Consider the following 15,524-nt stretch of genomic DNA (forward strand, 5'->3'; position numbering starts at 1 on the left):
ATACACACACACGTGTATACATATATATAGACACACATACAACCACACACACACACATACAATCACACAAACACGCGCGCTAACAAACACGCACATAAAAAAGCGAAAAAGCAATAAAAAAGAAAGAGAGAGAAGGAGAAAGGAAGAGAAGGAAAAGGCGAGAAGAGAAAATTCTCCCACAGGTTAATTTCCGGCTAAACTCCGCCTAGAATGGATCCAGATTAAGGTAAATATTAACCTTCAGAAATTTTTGATTGAGGTAATTTTGGGACAGGCGATGGCTGAGAAAATTCCATGAGATAATTTTTTTTTCTTTTTTTTTCCTTTTTTCTTAAGATGGGAAGACATTTCCGTAAAAGTAAGATTGGTGGAATTCGGTTTATTTATTTATTTTTCTTTATGAGAAATGATTATGATATTGGCAGTGGTGAAGAGAATGAAGGTGATAATAGGGATGATGATGATAATGATGATGATATTGATGATGATGATATTGATGATGATGATATTGATGATGATGATGATAATATTGATGATGATGATATTGATAATGAAGATGATTGATGATGATATTGATGATGATGATGATGATGTTTGATGATATTGATGATGATGATAATGATGATGATGATGATGTTTGATGATATTGATGATGAAAATGATGATGATGATGATGATGATTGATGATGATAATGATAATATTGATGATGATGATGATAATGATGATGATGATAATGATGATGATATTGATGATGACAATGATGATATTGATGATAATGATATTGATGATGTAATATCGATGATGGTAATATTGATGATGATGATATTGAGCATGATGATGATGTAGTAAATGACAATGATAATACCCGTCACTACTATTACTGCTGCTACAACTAGTAATAATAATTATTATCATTGTAATAGTGATAAAGATAATGATATTTACCGTAACAATATCAATGATAGAAATGTCAATATTAGTAAAATAACAACAATAATAAAGTTATTGAAAATTGTAACAATTATTTAAAGTTTACACCTTTATAAAACAGACTTTGTTCCCCGGTCGCAAAAAAAAATAATAATAATAAAAAAAAAATAAAAAAAAAATAACTTCAAATACTTTTCCTTCAAGTTCGAAGAATTGGTTGTTGCCCAAGGACCTCTAGCCATGTGTCCATGTTGTGTGATTTCCTTTGCAACATTTTTGGTTGTTATATATATTTTATTTAGTTATATAATAAAATATATATAACGTATACAGATATAATTTCTTTCACTTTACTGTATGATCTGATATCGGTAGGAAAGCCTTGTGAATACTGCCTGTTCCACATCTTTTTTTTCTTTCTTTCTTTTTCTTTTACTTCACCTTTTTCATCATCATTTTTTTCTTCTCCTCCTCATTCTTCTGCTTCTTCTTCTTCTTTTCCCCTTCTTCTTCTCCTTCTTTTTTCTTCTTCTTCTTCTCCTCGTTCTTCTTCTTCTTCTCCTTCTTCTTCTTCTCCATCTTCTTCTTCTTCTTTTTCTTTTCCCTCTTCTTCTTCTTCTTCTCCTCCTCCTCCTCCTCCTCCTCCTCCTTCTACTCCTTCTTCTTCTTAACCATCTTTTTCTTCATCATATCTTCTCCTCCTAGTTGTTTTGAAAGATGTCAAAGAGCATCTTAATGATAATTGTAATGAAGATCTCATTTCACGGAGTGGATGGCAGCATTACCAATCAATTTCTTATGCTCGGAGGATGTTCAAATGCCTTACCGTGATGACCCTCCAATTCCATCCCCTATCATTTAATCTATTTCATTTCCAATCTTCCGCATGGTCACCTCGCCAACTCCATAGCAAACTTCTTATGAAAGTATACTATTTATACTTCACGAAATCCGAAGGTTCTCTGCAGCGCTTCACATGCCAGGAGACATCCCAAGACTTCTCTCCTGTTGTTGGCGATGCTGTTCCCTCTCGTATCATGAAAAATGCCTCCCTTCTGATTGTACAGGCGGGGCTTTGTCGAAAAGATCTCCTGGCTTGTTCCTCCACTTCCCTTCGGGGCTTTGATGTCCGTGCCTTTTGTTGGGTTTGAAGGGATATTCTGGCTCGAGAATTTGGGAGGAACGGCCTCTCTGATGCTACTGTTGCTGCTGCTGCCACTGCTGTTGTTGCTGCTGCTGTCACTACTTGTTGTTGCTGCTGTCACTACTGCTGTTGTTGCTGCTGTTGTCACTACTTGTTGTTGCTGCTGCTGTCACTATTTGTTGTTGCTGTTGTCACTACTGCTGTTGTTATTGCTGCTGTCACTACTGCTGTTGTTGCTGCTGTCACTGCTTGTTGTTGTTGCTGCTGTCACTACTTGTTGTTGCTGCTGTCACTACTTGTTGTTGCTGCTGTCACTACTGCTGTTGTTGCTGCTGTCACTACTGCTGTTGTTGCTGCTGTCACTACTTGTTGTTGCTGATGTCACTACTTGTTGTTGCTGCTGTCACTACTTGTTGTTGCTGCTGTCACTACTGCTGTTGTTGCTGCTGTTGTCACTATTGCTGTTGCTGCTGCTGTCACTACTGCTGTTGTTGCTACTGTCACTACTGCTGTTGTTGCTGCTGTCACTACTTGTTGTTGCTGCTGTCACTACTGCTGTTGTTGCTGCTGTCACTACTGCTGTTGTTGCTGCTGTTGTCACTACTGCTGTTGCTGCTGCTGTCACTACTGCTGTTGTTGCTGCTGTTGTCACTACTGCTGTTGCTGCTGCTGTCACTACTGCTGCTGTTGATGATATTACTTTTACAAATAGCGCTACTTTTATTTGTGGTAATGCTATCAATATTATTCCTGTTACTGTGCTATAATTATTAAGGTTATTACTGTTGCTGCAAATAGAAGAAATACTTCCTTTTCCACTTCTATTATTATTTCTGCCTCATACTGTTACCTATATTGTTCATGCGACAAATATCTCTACTTCAGCTTATGATAATACTACTAATGTTACTAATAATACTACAACTACTACAACTACAGCTACTAGTACTATGCCAACTACAACTTCATATACAAATACTATTTTGACTACCATTGCTACTACCATTATTCGACAACCACTGCTACTACCAGTATTACTTCGACTACTACTGCTACTACCACTACTACTTCTATTACTACTGCTACTACCACTACTACTTCTATTACTACTGCTACTACCACTACCACTTCGACTACTACTGCTACAACCACTACCACTTCGACTACTACTGCTACTACCACTTCGACTACTACTGCTACTACCACTTCGACTACTACTGCTACTACCACTTCGACTACAACTGCTACTACCATTACTACTTCTATTACTACTGCTACTACCATTATTACTTCGACTGCTACTGCTACTACCACCACCACTTCTATTACTACTGCTACTACCACTACTACTTCTATTACTACTGCTACTACCACTACTACTTCGACTACTACTGCTACTACCACTACCACTTCGACTACTACTGCTACAACCACTACCACTTCGACTACTACTGCTACTACCACTTCGACTACTACTGCTACTACCACTTCGACTACTACTGCTACTACCACTTCGACTACTACTGCTACTACCACTTCGACTACTACTGCTACTACCACTTCGACTACTACTGCTACTACCACCACAACCTCGACTACTACTACTACTACCACTACTACTTCTATTACCACTGCCACTACCACTACTACCTCGACTACTACTGCTACAACCACTACCACTTCGACTACTACTGCTACTACCACTACCACTTCGACTACTACTGCTACTACCACTACCACTTCGACTACTACTGCTACTACCACTTCGACTACTACTGCTACTACCACTACCACTTCGACTACTACTGCTACAACCACTACCACTTCGACTACTACTGCTACTACCACTTCGACTACTACTGCTACTACCACTTCGACTACTACTGCTACTACCACTTCGACTACAACTGCTACTACCATTACTACTTCTATTACTACTGCTACTACCATTATTACTTCGACTGCTACTGCTACTACCACCACCACTTCTATTACTACTGCTACTACCACTACTACTTCTATTACTACTGCTACTACCACTACTACCTCGACTACTACTGCTTCTCCCACAATTACAGCAATTTCCTTATTGTCAAACAGTAACCACCAACCCAGCCCTTCTAACCAAACCAGCCCCTTCATCTTCTAATTAACTTATGACAGATATAACATTATTCTCGGCGATATAACCATTCAGTGAGCCACGTTATTAGCCGATAGTGAAGTCATGAACGAAATTTAGGGGGAGGCAGTGACGTCATACACGGAATTTCAGCATAGTGTGACTCTATAATTGATAAAAGGAATATGTTTTAATGCTATTACATAGACTGATATAAAAAAAAAAATACAAATATAAGAAACAAATGACTAAACTGATAACTGAATTTAAAAAAAAGAAGAACAGAGAGAGAGAGACAAAAGACAAATAACCGAATCTAATAAAAGGAGGAGAGCAACAGAGAGAGACAAAAGAAAAAGAAGAGAAAGAATAATAATGGAGAACAGAGAGAGACAAAAGAAAAAGAAGAGAAAGAAGAATAATTCAAGAAAGTGAACGAAGGGAATAGACGAACTTGATCCAGTTAAGACGGAGATGAAAATGAAATACAAGCGAGGGAGACGGATAAATCACGGAAGAGAGGGAGGAGCAAATAAGAGAGGGGAGAAGGAACGTGGGAAGACGCAGGACGAAAGAAAGAAATATGATTTATGGATGAAAAAAAATGGTGAAAAATAGTTCCAAAACTCTGCGGATATCCATCTATCTATCTATCTATCTATCTATATCTATCTATCTATCTATCTATCTATCTATCTATCTATCTATCTATCTATCTATCTATATCTATCTATATATCTATCTATCTATCTATCTATCTATCTCTATCTATCTGTCTACATATATGTATATATCTGAGCTCTGTGTGTCTGTCCGTTTGTCCGCTATGATAAAAGGAGGTAAAAACATCGTCTTTGGGACTTTTACAGGCAGCTATACATTGTGTGTGTGTGAGAGAGAGAGAGAGAGAGACAGAGAGAGAGATAATAAAAAGAATACTGATGATGATGATGATGATAATGATGATGATGATAATAAGAAATGATAATGATAGCGATGATGTTGAAATAAAAGTACTAAGATGATACTAATGATAATAACTGAGGATAATGATGAACATAACACGATAAAAGTGAGGATAATGATGAATATAACACAAATTATACCAGTAATAACACCAATAACAACAATGCCAATCCTTTCTATAAGAACCGCTGGTGCCTTAAACCCAATCAACATAACTGGTCCGAATCAACAAACTCAGGATTCACTTCAAAGCTGAATTTCCTCTGACTTCAAAGGAGAGTTCAACCCTAAAGCACTTGCATTACTTGGAAGCTGTTGCGATCAGTCGTCTATCTATCTGTCTGTCGGTTTATTTATCAATGAATCTGTCTTTGTATCTAGGTGTGTGTGTGTATGTGTGTGTGTGTGTGTGTGTGTGTGTGTCTGTGTGTATGTGTGTGTGTGTGTGTTTGTGTGTGTGTCTGTGTGTGTGTGCGTGTGTGTGTGTGTGTGTCTGTTTTGAGACTTCAATTCAAACCACGACTAATGCAAGCCTTTGAGAAACTCTCCCTCTCTCTCTCTCTCTCTCTCTCTCTCTCTCTCTCTCTCTCTCTCTCTCTCTCTCTCTCTCTCTCTCTCTCTCTCTCTCTCTCTCTCTCTCTCTCTCTCATTCTCTCTCTCTCTCTCTCTCTCTCTCTCTCTCTCTCTCTCTCTCTCTCTCTCTCTCTCTCTCTCTCTCTCTCTCTCTCTCTCTCTCTCTCTCTCTCATCTTCTCTCTCTCTCTCTCTCTCTCTCTCTCTCTCTCTCTCTTTCTCTCTATCTCTCTCTCTCTCTCTCTCTCTCTGTCTCTGTCTCTGTCTCTGTCTCTGTTTCTATCTCTGTCTCTCTCTGTCTCTCTCTCTCTCTCTCTCTCTCTCTCTATCTCTCTCTCTCTCTCTCTCTCTCTCTCTCTCTCTCTCTCTCTCTCTCTCTCTCTTAATGGTGTCAAAAATTAAGACAATTTTGTGTTTGTTTTCCTGCAGGAGTACGGGTTGTAGGAAAGGTATCTAGAGCTATGGATAATTTGGGTTATATTTCTTTTTTCCCTTTAAATTTATTGTGGACCATGAATATATATAATAATAAGATATGATAATAATAATATATCAATATAATATGATAATAATAATATGGTAATATAACATGATAATAATAATATGATAATATGATATAATAATTATCTTTATTTTGTATGTTCTATATTTCTTTACGTTTTTTTATGTTTTTTTCCCCTTCTTGTATTCATCATTATCATTTTTTCCCCTGTTTTTATGAGAAGGAGTCTTACATTCTCATTAGTAGCTTCCCAACTCGCAAAGTATAGGATTCAAAGGAGTTTCCAGCGCCTCCCAAGGGTATCGTGGTGTGACGCTCTTCTCAGGCCTAGGCGCAAACAAGACGTCTATGAAGACCTAAGAGTCTTTGTAGGAGGAGACTATGTCAGGCCTCTTTCTGTCTGGGGTCACTTTTATTCGGGTGATTAATCTATCTGTTTCTTGATTTATTTCTCTTGATTTATGTCTGTGTCTGTGTCTGTGTCTCTGTCTCTGTCTCTGTCTCTGGCTCTCGCTCTCTCTCTCTCTTGTTCTCGCTCCCTCTTGCTCTCTCTCTCTCTCTTGCTCTCGCTCTCTCTCTTGCTCTCTCTCTCTGTCTCTCTCTTGCTCTCGCCCCCCCTCCCTCTCTCTCTTTCTCTCTCTCTCATTTCACTTCAAGAAACCCAGACAGATAAGCAAGTAAATAAATCTAGATAATAATACCTGCATATTCCGTGTTTATTTTTCTAGATTATACTTTTTTTACCAGCCATTAAAGAATTAGTTGCTGCTGTCTCTCAAAAAAATAAAAATAAATAAATAAATAAATAAATAAGAAAAATTGAAAAAAACTCATGTACAAGTCAACATTTAGGAAGAGTATCATGAGGACAAGTGAAGGATGGGGGAAGACGAAGACGAAAGGGGAAGCAATAACAAGATGATGATTACAGAAAGAAGAAAGATTTCGCAAGAAGAGTCAAGGGGAAATGGAAGAGAAGAGAGGGGAAACTTGATAAAAAAAAAAAAAAAAAAAAAAAGAATAGTCTGATGATACGAACAAGACCCTGCTGGAACAAGACCCATTGTACACGGAAGCAAGTCTCCAAGTCCCCTTAGGCGAGGGGAGACAGAATGAAAAATAGGGTGGGGGAGGGTAGGGGAAGAGTGTTGAAGAGAGAGAGAGATAGGGTGGAGAGGGAGGGTGGGAGGGGAAGTGGAGGGAGAAGGGAGGGGGAGGGTAGAGGAGGGGTGAGAGAAAGAGAGAGAGTGAGAGAGAGAGAGAGAGAGAGAGAGAGAGAGAGAGAGAGAGAGAGAGAGACAGAGAAAGAGAGAGAGAGTGGTCTAGAGGGAGAGAGAGAGTGAGACACAGGCAGACAGACAGAGAGAGAGAGAGAGAAAAATTACAAGAAATAGAGAAAGCTTAGTAGAGAAAGAAATAAAAAGAGAGGTGAGAACAAGAAAGAAAGATAATAAGAAAGAGAACTAGCCAGAGACAATGAAAATAGTAAGGAGAAGCGAGCGAGCGAGAGAGAGAGAAAGAGAGAGAGAGAGAGAGATAGAGAGAGAAAGATCAAGAGAAAGAGAGAGAGAGAGAGAGCGAAAGAGCGAGAGAGAGAGAGAGAGAGAGAGCGAAAGAGCGAGAGAGAGAGAAAGAGAGAGAAAGAAAGAAAGACAGATAAAGAGAAAGATCAAGAGCAAGAGAGAGAGAGAGCGAAATGGAGAGAGAGAGCGAGAGAGAGAGAGAGAGCGAGCACCACTCTTCACCAAACAACCCAGACAAAGGGACTAGACTGACCCCCAGGCATAAGAGTGAAGGGTCTTTCTCCCTCACGCTGCCAGGGATCAATCCAAAACCTTTTCTTCTTCAACGGTGAGAGATTTCAGGCAGAAAGTCCCTCTCCTTTTAAGCGTGGTGGTTCTCCTTCAGCTTAATCTGTTGCGCTGTTGTGCTTGTCTACATTTCCCTGTTGGTATATATCTATTTCTGTATTTATCTGTCTATGTCTATCTGTTTATTTACCTATCTGTTTATCTATCTGTCTTTCTCTGCCTGTCTGTCTGTCTCTGTCTCTGTCTCACTCATTCTCTCTCTTTCTCTCTTTCTCTCTCTCTCTCTCTCTCTCTCTCTCTCTCTCTCTCTCTCTATCTATCTATCTATCTATCTATCTATCTATATATATATATATATATATATATATATATATATATATATATGTGTGTGTGTGTGTGTGTGTGTGTGTGTGTGTGTGTGTGTGTGTGTGTGTGTGTGTGTGTGTGTGTTTGCGTGTGTGCGTGTGTGTGTGTCTGTGTGAATGTGTGTGTGTGTGCGCCGTTTATTAAGCGGATGTTCTTCTCATATCCTTGGGTTTCCTAGAAAAGGAATGAACTATGAATGGAGATCTTCACAATGCATCCCTCGTATTGTGAAGATCTCCATTCTCATTCATAGCTTTCCCACATTTGTCAACATGAATAAGGTTCACTGGATCTCTGTTTGTTGTGTGGATAATGAGCTCTGTCGTGGAGGTAATTCCTGTTTTGAACGCTGGTTCTACTGCTGAGAAAGATGGATTGTGGATTATTTCATGTGGATGTTCATAATGCTGGATGTGTGGATTATTTCATGTGGATGAATATGAGGGATTTGTGGATCGGTTCGTGTTTATGAGTATGAGAGATTTGTGGATTATTCCATGTGGATAATGAGGGTATTTTATATGGATGATATGGATAATATTGAAAGAGACATGGATCCTTGCATATGGACTATAATGAGAAATTTATTGATATTTTCATGTGGATGGTTATAAAAGAGTTATGGATTATTTCATGTGGATAATACACATACTATTCTAGTTGGTTAATAATATATGGCTACTGCAACCGCTTTTACCAATACTACTACTACTACTGCTACTATTACTGATATTACTACTGCTGCTGCTATTACTACTATTACTACTGCTATTACTACTGCTATTGCTACTATTACTACTGCTATTACTACTATTACTACTGCTATTGCTACTATTACTACTGCTATTACTACTATTACTACTATTACTGATATTACTACTGCTGTTGCTATTACTACTATTACTACTGCAATTACTACTATTACTGACATTACTACTGCTGCTGCTATTACTACTATTACTGACATTACTACTGCTGCTGCTATTACTACTATTACTGACATTACTACTGCTGCTGCTATTACTACTATTACTGACATTACTACTGCTGCTGCTATTACTACTATTACTACTGCCATTACTACTATTACTACAACTGCTAATATTACTACTATTACTACTGCTGCTGCTGCCACTATGGCTAATTATGATCATGATAATTATAATCATAATGATGGCTATAATTATGATGACAATGAAGATAATGATAACGATAATAATAATGGTGATAATAACGCTAATATTAATGATATCAATGATAATTATGATAATGATGACACTAACATAGTAATGAAAATAATTATTATAGATATTATGAAAATGAAAACGATAATGATGATAATATTAATGATGATAATAATGTCAGTAATATCGATGATAACAACAACAATGTTGATAATAGAATGATAGTGATGATAATATCAATAATAGTGATAATCATAAAATGATAATAACAACAATGGAAATGCTAATAATAACAATAATGACACGGATGAAAATAACAGTAATAATGATGATAATAATACCAATAATAGTGATAATAATGACAATTACAGTAATAATGAAGGTAAGAAAAAATGATAATGATAATAATAGTGATATATCAATGACAAATCATGAAAATAATAACAACAATGATGTTAACAATAATAACAAGAATAATACCAGTAACAATAGCAACCATGTCATAGGATAAAGATCAGTGTTTACTTCACGAACTGTACTTAAGAGCCAAAACAGTATTTACTTTCGAAAGACTTTGGTTCTAAAATGTAGTTGGCTGTTACACCGAGTGGATGCTCTCCCTTTTAATTTCAGACCGTTGCTGTTGGATTAATAACAAAACTGATGAATGATAATGAATATAATGATAATGATAATAATGATGATAATGATAATAGTAATAATAATGGTGATAGTGGTGATTATAATAATGGTAATGATAATGATGATGATAATGATAATAATAATGATGATAAAGATGATAATAGTAATAATAATGATGATAATAGTAATAATGATAATGATAATAATAGTAATGATATTGATAATGATAATAATTCCAATGATAATGAAGATGATAATGATGATGATAATGGTAATAATAATAATTGCAGGGATGGTAATAATGACAATAATAATGATTATAGTGATAATAATAATGATAATAATCATATCAATAATGATAGCAATGGTAATGATGATTAATTCTGTATGATTATCATTGATCACTATTAAAGTTTGATTAACTTATTATATATGCTTTAAGATATACTTAATGAAACATCTGATAATATATATCCAATGATCGTACCAATAATATCAGTAATAGTAATGATACTCATCATGATAATAATAATTAAGGAAAACAACAATAAAAGATTATATCACCAGTTCTACTTTCCTTCACTTTTAATACAATTTCACCTTAATAGTTGTTTTGAGAATTATCGTGAATCTGACATACATTTTCATGTTCTGTGTATGTACAAACAGTTATATGTCAGTATGTGTAAATATGTATGTATGTTTAATGTGATATACATTTTTCTATTCCGTGTACGTACAAACACCTACATGTCAGTGTGTATAATTATGTGTGTATGTTTAATCTGATATACATTTTCATATTCCGTGTATGAACAAACACCTATATATCAGTGTGTATAAATGTGTATGTATGTTTAGTCTGATATACATTTTCATATTCCGTGTACGTACAAACACCTATATATCAGTGTGTATAAATATGTATGTATGTTTAATCTGATATACATTTTCATGTTCTGTATACGTACAAACACCTACATGTCAGTGTGTATGAATATGTATGTATGTTTAATCTGATATACATTTTCATGTTCTGTATACGTACAAACACCTACATGTCAGTGTGTATAAATATGTATGTATGTTTAATCTGATATACATTTTCATATTCCGTGTACGTACAAACACTTATATATCAGTGTGTATAAATATGTATGTTTAATCTGATATACATTTTCATATTCCGTGTACGTACAAACACTTATATATCAGTGTGTATAAATATGTATGTTTAATCTGATATACATTTTCATATTCCGGGTATGAACAAACACCTATATATCATTGTGTATAAACATGTATGTATGTTTAATCTGATATACATTTTTCTATTCCGTGTACGTACAAACACATATATCAGTGTGTATAAATATGTATGTATGTTTAATCTGATATACATTTTCATATTCCGTGTACGTACAAACACCTATATATCAGTGTGTATAAATATGTATGTATTTTTATATTCCTCGACATACGCAGGCAAATACCGTGTACCGAGAGAGGATTGCGAGAGAGACCCAGGTGTTGGGCGCACGTGGGAGAGATGTAGCACCTGTGTTAGAATATCCAGGGTGGGTTTATGGCCGTGTGTGTGGTAGGTGCTGTACCTGAGTGTAAGTCGAGATACCGATTGTGAAAAAGGACAACAGAAAGAATGCTGTTGCTGTACGAGGCGATTTTGTGATAGATAAATAGATAGATAAATAAATAGAAATGATAGCAATGTGGGAAAAATAACAGAACGGTCTGGAATTTGAAAAGTTTTATTTTCATAATGGAACGTCTGCTTCACATTGCTGGATCCGTGTGAAAAGTTTCAGGTCAGTTCCGTGTTTGGGATTCTAACAAGTTCTCTATTCTGAAACAAATACCATAGGGTAAAGAGACCGAGTGGGAAAAAAGACAACGAAGACAATGCTGTTGCGAGGCGGTCGTGTGATACCCCCTCCCCCCCCCCAAAAAAAAAAGAGAGAGAGAAAAAGCAAATATAACAGCGTAGAAAAAGGAAGGAAAAAATAAGCCAAAACAATGCTACTCTACCAGGCGATTGTATGATAAAAAAGAAAGATAAAAAAAGAAAGAATGAAAAGGGAGGAAAAAAGGGACTCGAAACGTTTATTGACGGACGCGAAACAACGTTCCTTTTACACGGAGGAAAGAACGTTTTCACAGCGAGGGAGTGTAAGTACACGAGAGGGGAAGACAAAGACTGAGTCAAAGAGGATCAGGGAGAGAAAGAGGAAAGTGTTGGCAGGTTGGAAGTCTCGCTCTGAGGGAAAATATGGGATGGAAATGATGGAGAAATGAAGTCTGTGGTTAATGATAGAAATATATCTGTAAAGATTTCCCGTACAAATGTGTTTGAAACATGGACTTAAAACTAAAAAGAAAAAGAAAGAAAGAAAAAAATATATACTTGATCCAAATGCCCGATCTATATTTTCCCTGGCATCGAAGTTCACAAACACACACATACATCAGAAAGACACGCACGCACACACATACATACACAAACACACGCCCAAACAAACACACACACGCACACAAACACGCAAACAAACGCACACACACAACAGAAAGATACAGATGTATCACCTTAAAACCTTAACGGATGGAAACCAAACATCAAACTTCAGGATATGACTCGAGGGAGACAGAAAGTGACCCACGATTAATTTCATCATTTTCCACACTCATCATACCAGTTATTTAGAGAATCATCGCTATTTTCAGATGCAGGTTCATACCCTGTGTATGTACAGACGCGTATCTGAGTGTGTGAATGTATGTAGGTTTATGTGTTCATATCCTATGTATGTACAAACGCGTATTTGCGTGTATGAATGTATGTAGGTTTTTATGTTAATATCCTGTGTATGTACAAACGCGTATTTGCGTGTGTGAACGTATGTAGGTTCATATGTTCATATCCTGTGTATGTACAAACGCGTATCTGCGTGTGTGAATGTATGTAGGTTTCTGTGCCTCGATTGTGTATTTACAAACAGTGTGTGTACCGGAAGGGGATGCCAAGAGAGCCTCAGGTGCCACGAACAGGCTCCGAGAAATATGGAGGTATCCTAGGCAGCTTTACGGCCGTGTGTGCAGTAGGTGCTGTACCTGCAGTGCAAGCGAGGTGAAGGTGGGAGTAAATGTGGGAGATAGTTGAGGGGGGAGGGAGAGGAAGGGAGAGGGAGGGAGAGGGAGAAAGAGAGAGAGAGGTGATGGTGGGAGGAAAAGTGGGGGATAGGGGAGGGAGAGGGTGGGAGAGGAAGGGAGAGGGAGGAAAGGAGGGTGAAAGAGAGAGAGAGAGAGAGAGGGAAATAGAGGAGGATAGTTTGAGACTGATGTAAACAGAAACGGGTGTAGGATTATAGGAAGAGAGAAAGAGAGAGTTGTAGGAAAGGAAAGCTAGCAATATACCGAACTTCGAAGGAGAGTGAGTGTATGAGACTGCTTTAGATACCAATGGGCCTCGGTCTCTTATCTCTATTGACAAATAACTCCAGAATTTATCAGCAAAGAGGCATACACAAGCACACACACAGACACACACACACACACACATATATGCATAAACACCCACAAGGAAACACGCACAAAGTCAAAGAAAAGCACACACACATACACACATTTCTATGTATAAACACCCACAAGGACACACGCGCACAAATATACATACATGCACGCAAACACATATATAAGTATCCGCAAGGCTACATACAAACACACACAAGGACACCAACACAGTTAAATATGTCTCGAGAAAAGTACTTCACTGACTGCACGTAGAAAACACGTCAGAATCTTGGGGAAACGGAGTGTATTTTCCATTTCAAAAGAATCACGAAGACAAGTTGCTTGAAAGTCGTATCCAAGGTGCGTGTGTGTGTGAGGTCTTTCTCTTCTTTTTTTTGCTTGCCTTCTCTTCATATCTTTGTCTGGTCCCTTAATCGTTGGGTTTCCACGCTTTTTTGTCTCTTTTTCTAATTTCCTTTCCCTCTCCATCTCTTTCTTTGTTCCTCCTCTTCCTATCCCTCTATTTCTATGGCTCCCTCTCCTCTTTCTGTGTCTCTCTCACTCTCTGTTTCTCTTTTCTTCTCCTTCTCTTCCTCAGCTTCCCTATCCCCTTTCTATTAGTCACTGTCTCTTCCTCCTTTATCTCTCAATTCCTCCTTTCTCTCTATTTCTTTATGTATGCCTTCCTCCCTTCCCTTCTCTCTATCTTTGTTTTCTAACCGTTCTTTACTAGAAATATATATAGAGCCTTCACATGAGATCATTCAGTCGAAAAAATAAAAATAAAATAACGGTCTGGAATTCCTAAACTTTTATTTTCATAATGGAACATCTGCTTCACATTGCTGGATCCGTGTGAAAAGTTTCAGGTCAGTTCCGTGTTTTGGATTCTAACAAGTTCTCTATTCTAAAACAAATACCATAGGGTAAAGAGACCGAGTGGGAAAAAAGACAACAAAAACAATGCTATTGCGAGGCGGTCGTGTGATACTCCCCCCCCCCCTCAAAAAAAAGCAAAAAACAAATATAACAGCGTAGAAAAAGGAAGGAAAAAATAAGCCAAAACAATGCTAATCTGCCAGGCGATTGTATGATAAAAAAGAAGGATAAAAAAAGAAAGAATGAAAAGGGAGGTAAAAAAAAGGACTCGAAACGTTTATTGACGGGGGCGAAACAACGTTCCTTTTACACGGAGGAAAGAACGTTTTCACAGCGAGGGAGTGTAAGTACACGAGAGGGGAAGACAAAGACTGAGTCAAAGAGGATCAGGGAGAGAAAGAGGAAAGTGTTGGCAGGTTGGAAGTCTCGCTCTGAGGGAAAATATGGGATGGAAATGATGGAGAAATAAAGTCTGTTGTTAATGATAGAAATATATCTGTAAAGATTTCCCGTACAAATGTGTTTGAAACATGGACTTAAAACTAAAAAGAAAAAGAAAAGAAAAAAAAACGAAAGAAAGAAAAAGAAAAAGAAAAAAAAAAAAAATATATATATATATATATATATATGTATATATATATATACATTGTCGATCCAAATGCCCTATCTATATTTTCCCTGGCATCGAAGTTCACAAACACTCACATACATCAGAAAGACACGCACACACACACATACATACACAAACACACGCCCAAACAAACACATACACATACGTACACACAAGCACGCAAACAAACGCACACACACAACAGAAAGATACATATATATCACCTCAAAACCTTAACGGATGGAATCAAAACATCAAACTTCAGAATAT

General features: G+C 37.2%; 1 protein-coding gene across 1 annotated transcript; it reads right to left on the reverse strand.

Annotated features, from left to right (window-relative positions):
• Positions 1-1,866: 1,866 nt before the first annotated feature.
• Positions 1,867-10,097, reverse strand: LOC138865277 (secreted protein C-like). Its single transcript, XM_070135273.1, has 5 exons — positions 10,079-10,097; positions 8,625-8,775; positions 3,705-3,964; positions 2,704-2,759; positions 1,867-2,091 (listed from the first exon to the last, which is right to left on the reverse strand). Exons 1-5 carry the CDS (start codon positions 10,095-10,097, stop codon positions 1,867-1,869), a joined length of 711 nt encoding a protein of 236 aa, XP_069991374.1.
• Positions 10,098-15,524: the final 5,427 nt, after the last annotated feature.

Source organism: Penaeus vannamei, chromosome 2, assembly GCF_042767895.1.
Source record: "Penaeus vannamei isolate JL-2024 chromosome 2, ASM4276789v1, whole genome shotgun sequence".
In the NCBI taxonomy this organism is placed as follows: Eukaryota; Metazoa; Arthropoda; class Malacostraca; order Decapoda; family Penaeidae; genus Penaeus; species Penaeus vannamei.

Excerpts from the sequence above, each read along its gene's own strand:
- LOC138865277 (XM_070135273.1), bottom strand. Across the intron at positions 3,965-8,624 it reads CACAATACGAGGGATGCATT|TAGCAGTAGTAGTCGAAGTG; the intron begins GTGAAGATCTCC and ends TCGAAGTGGTAG. Across the intron at positions 2,092-2,703 it reads CAACAGCAGCAACAACAGCA|AATATCCCTTCAAACCCAAC; the intron begins GTAGTGACAGCA and ends TTCTCGAGCCAG.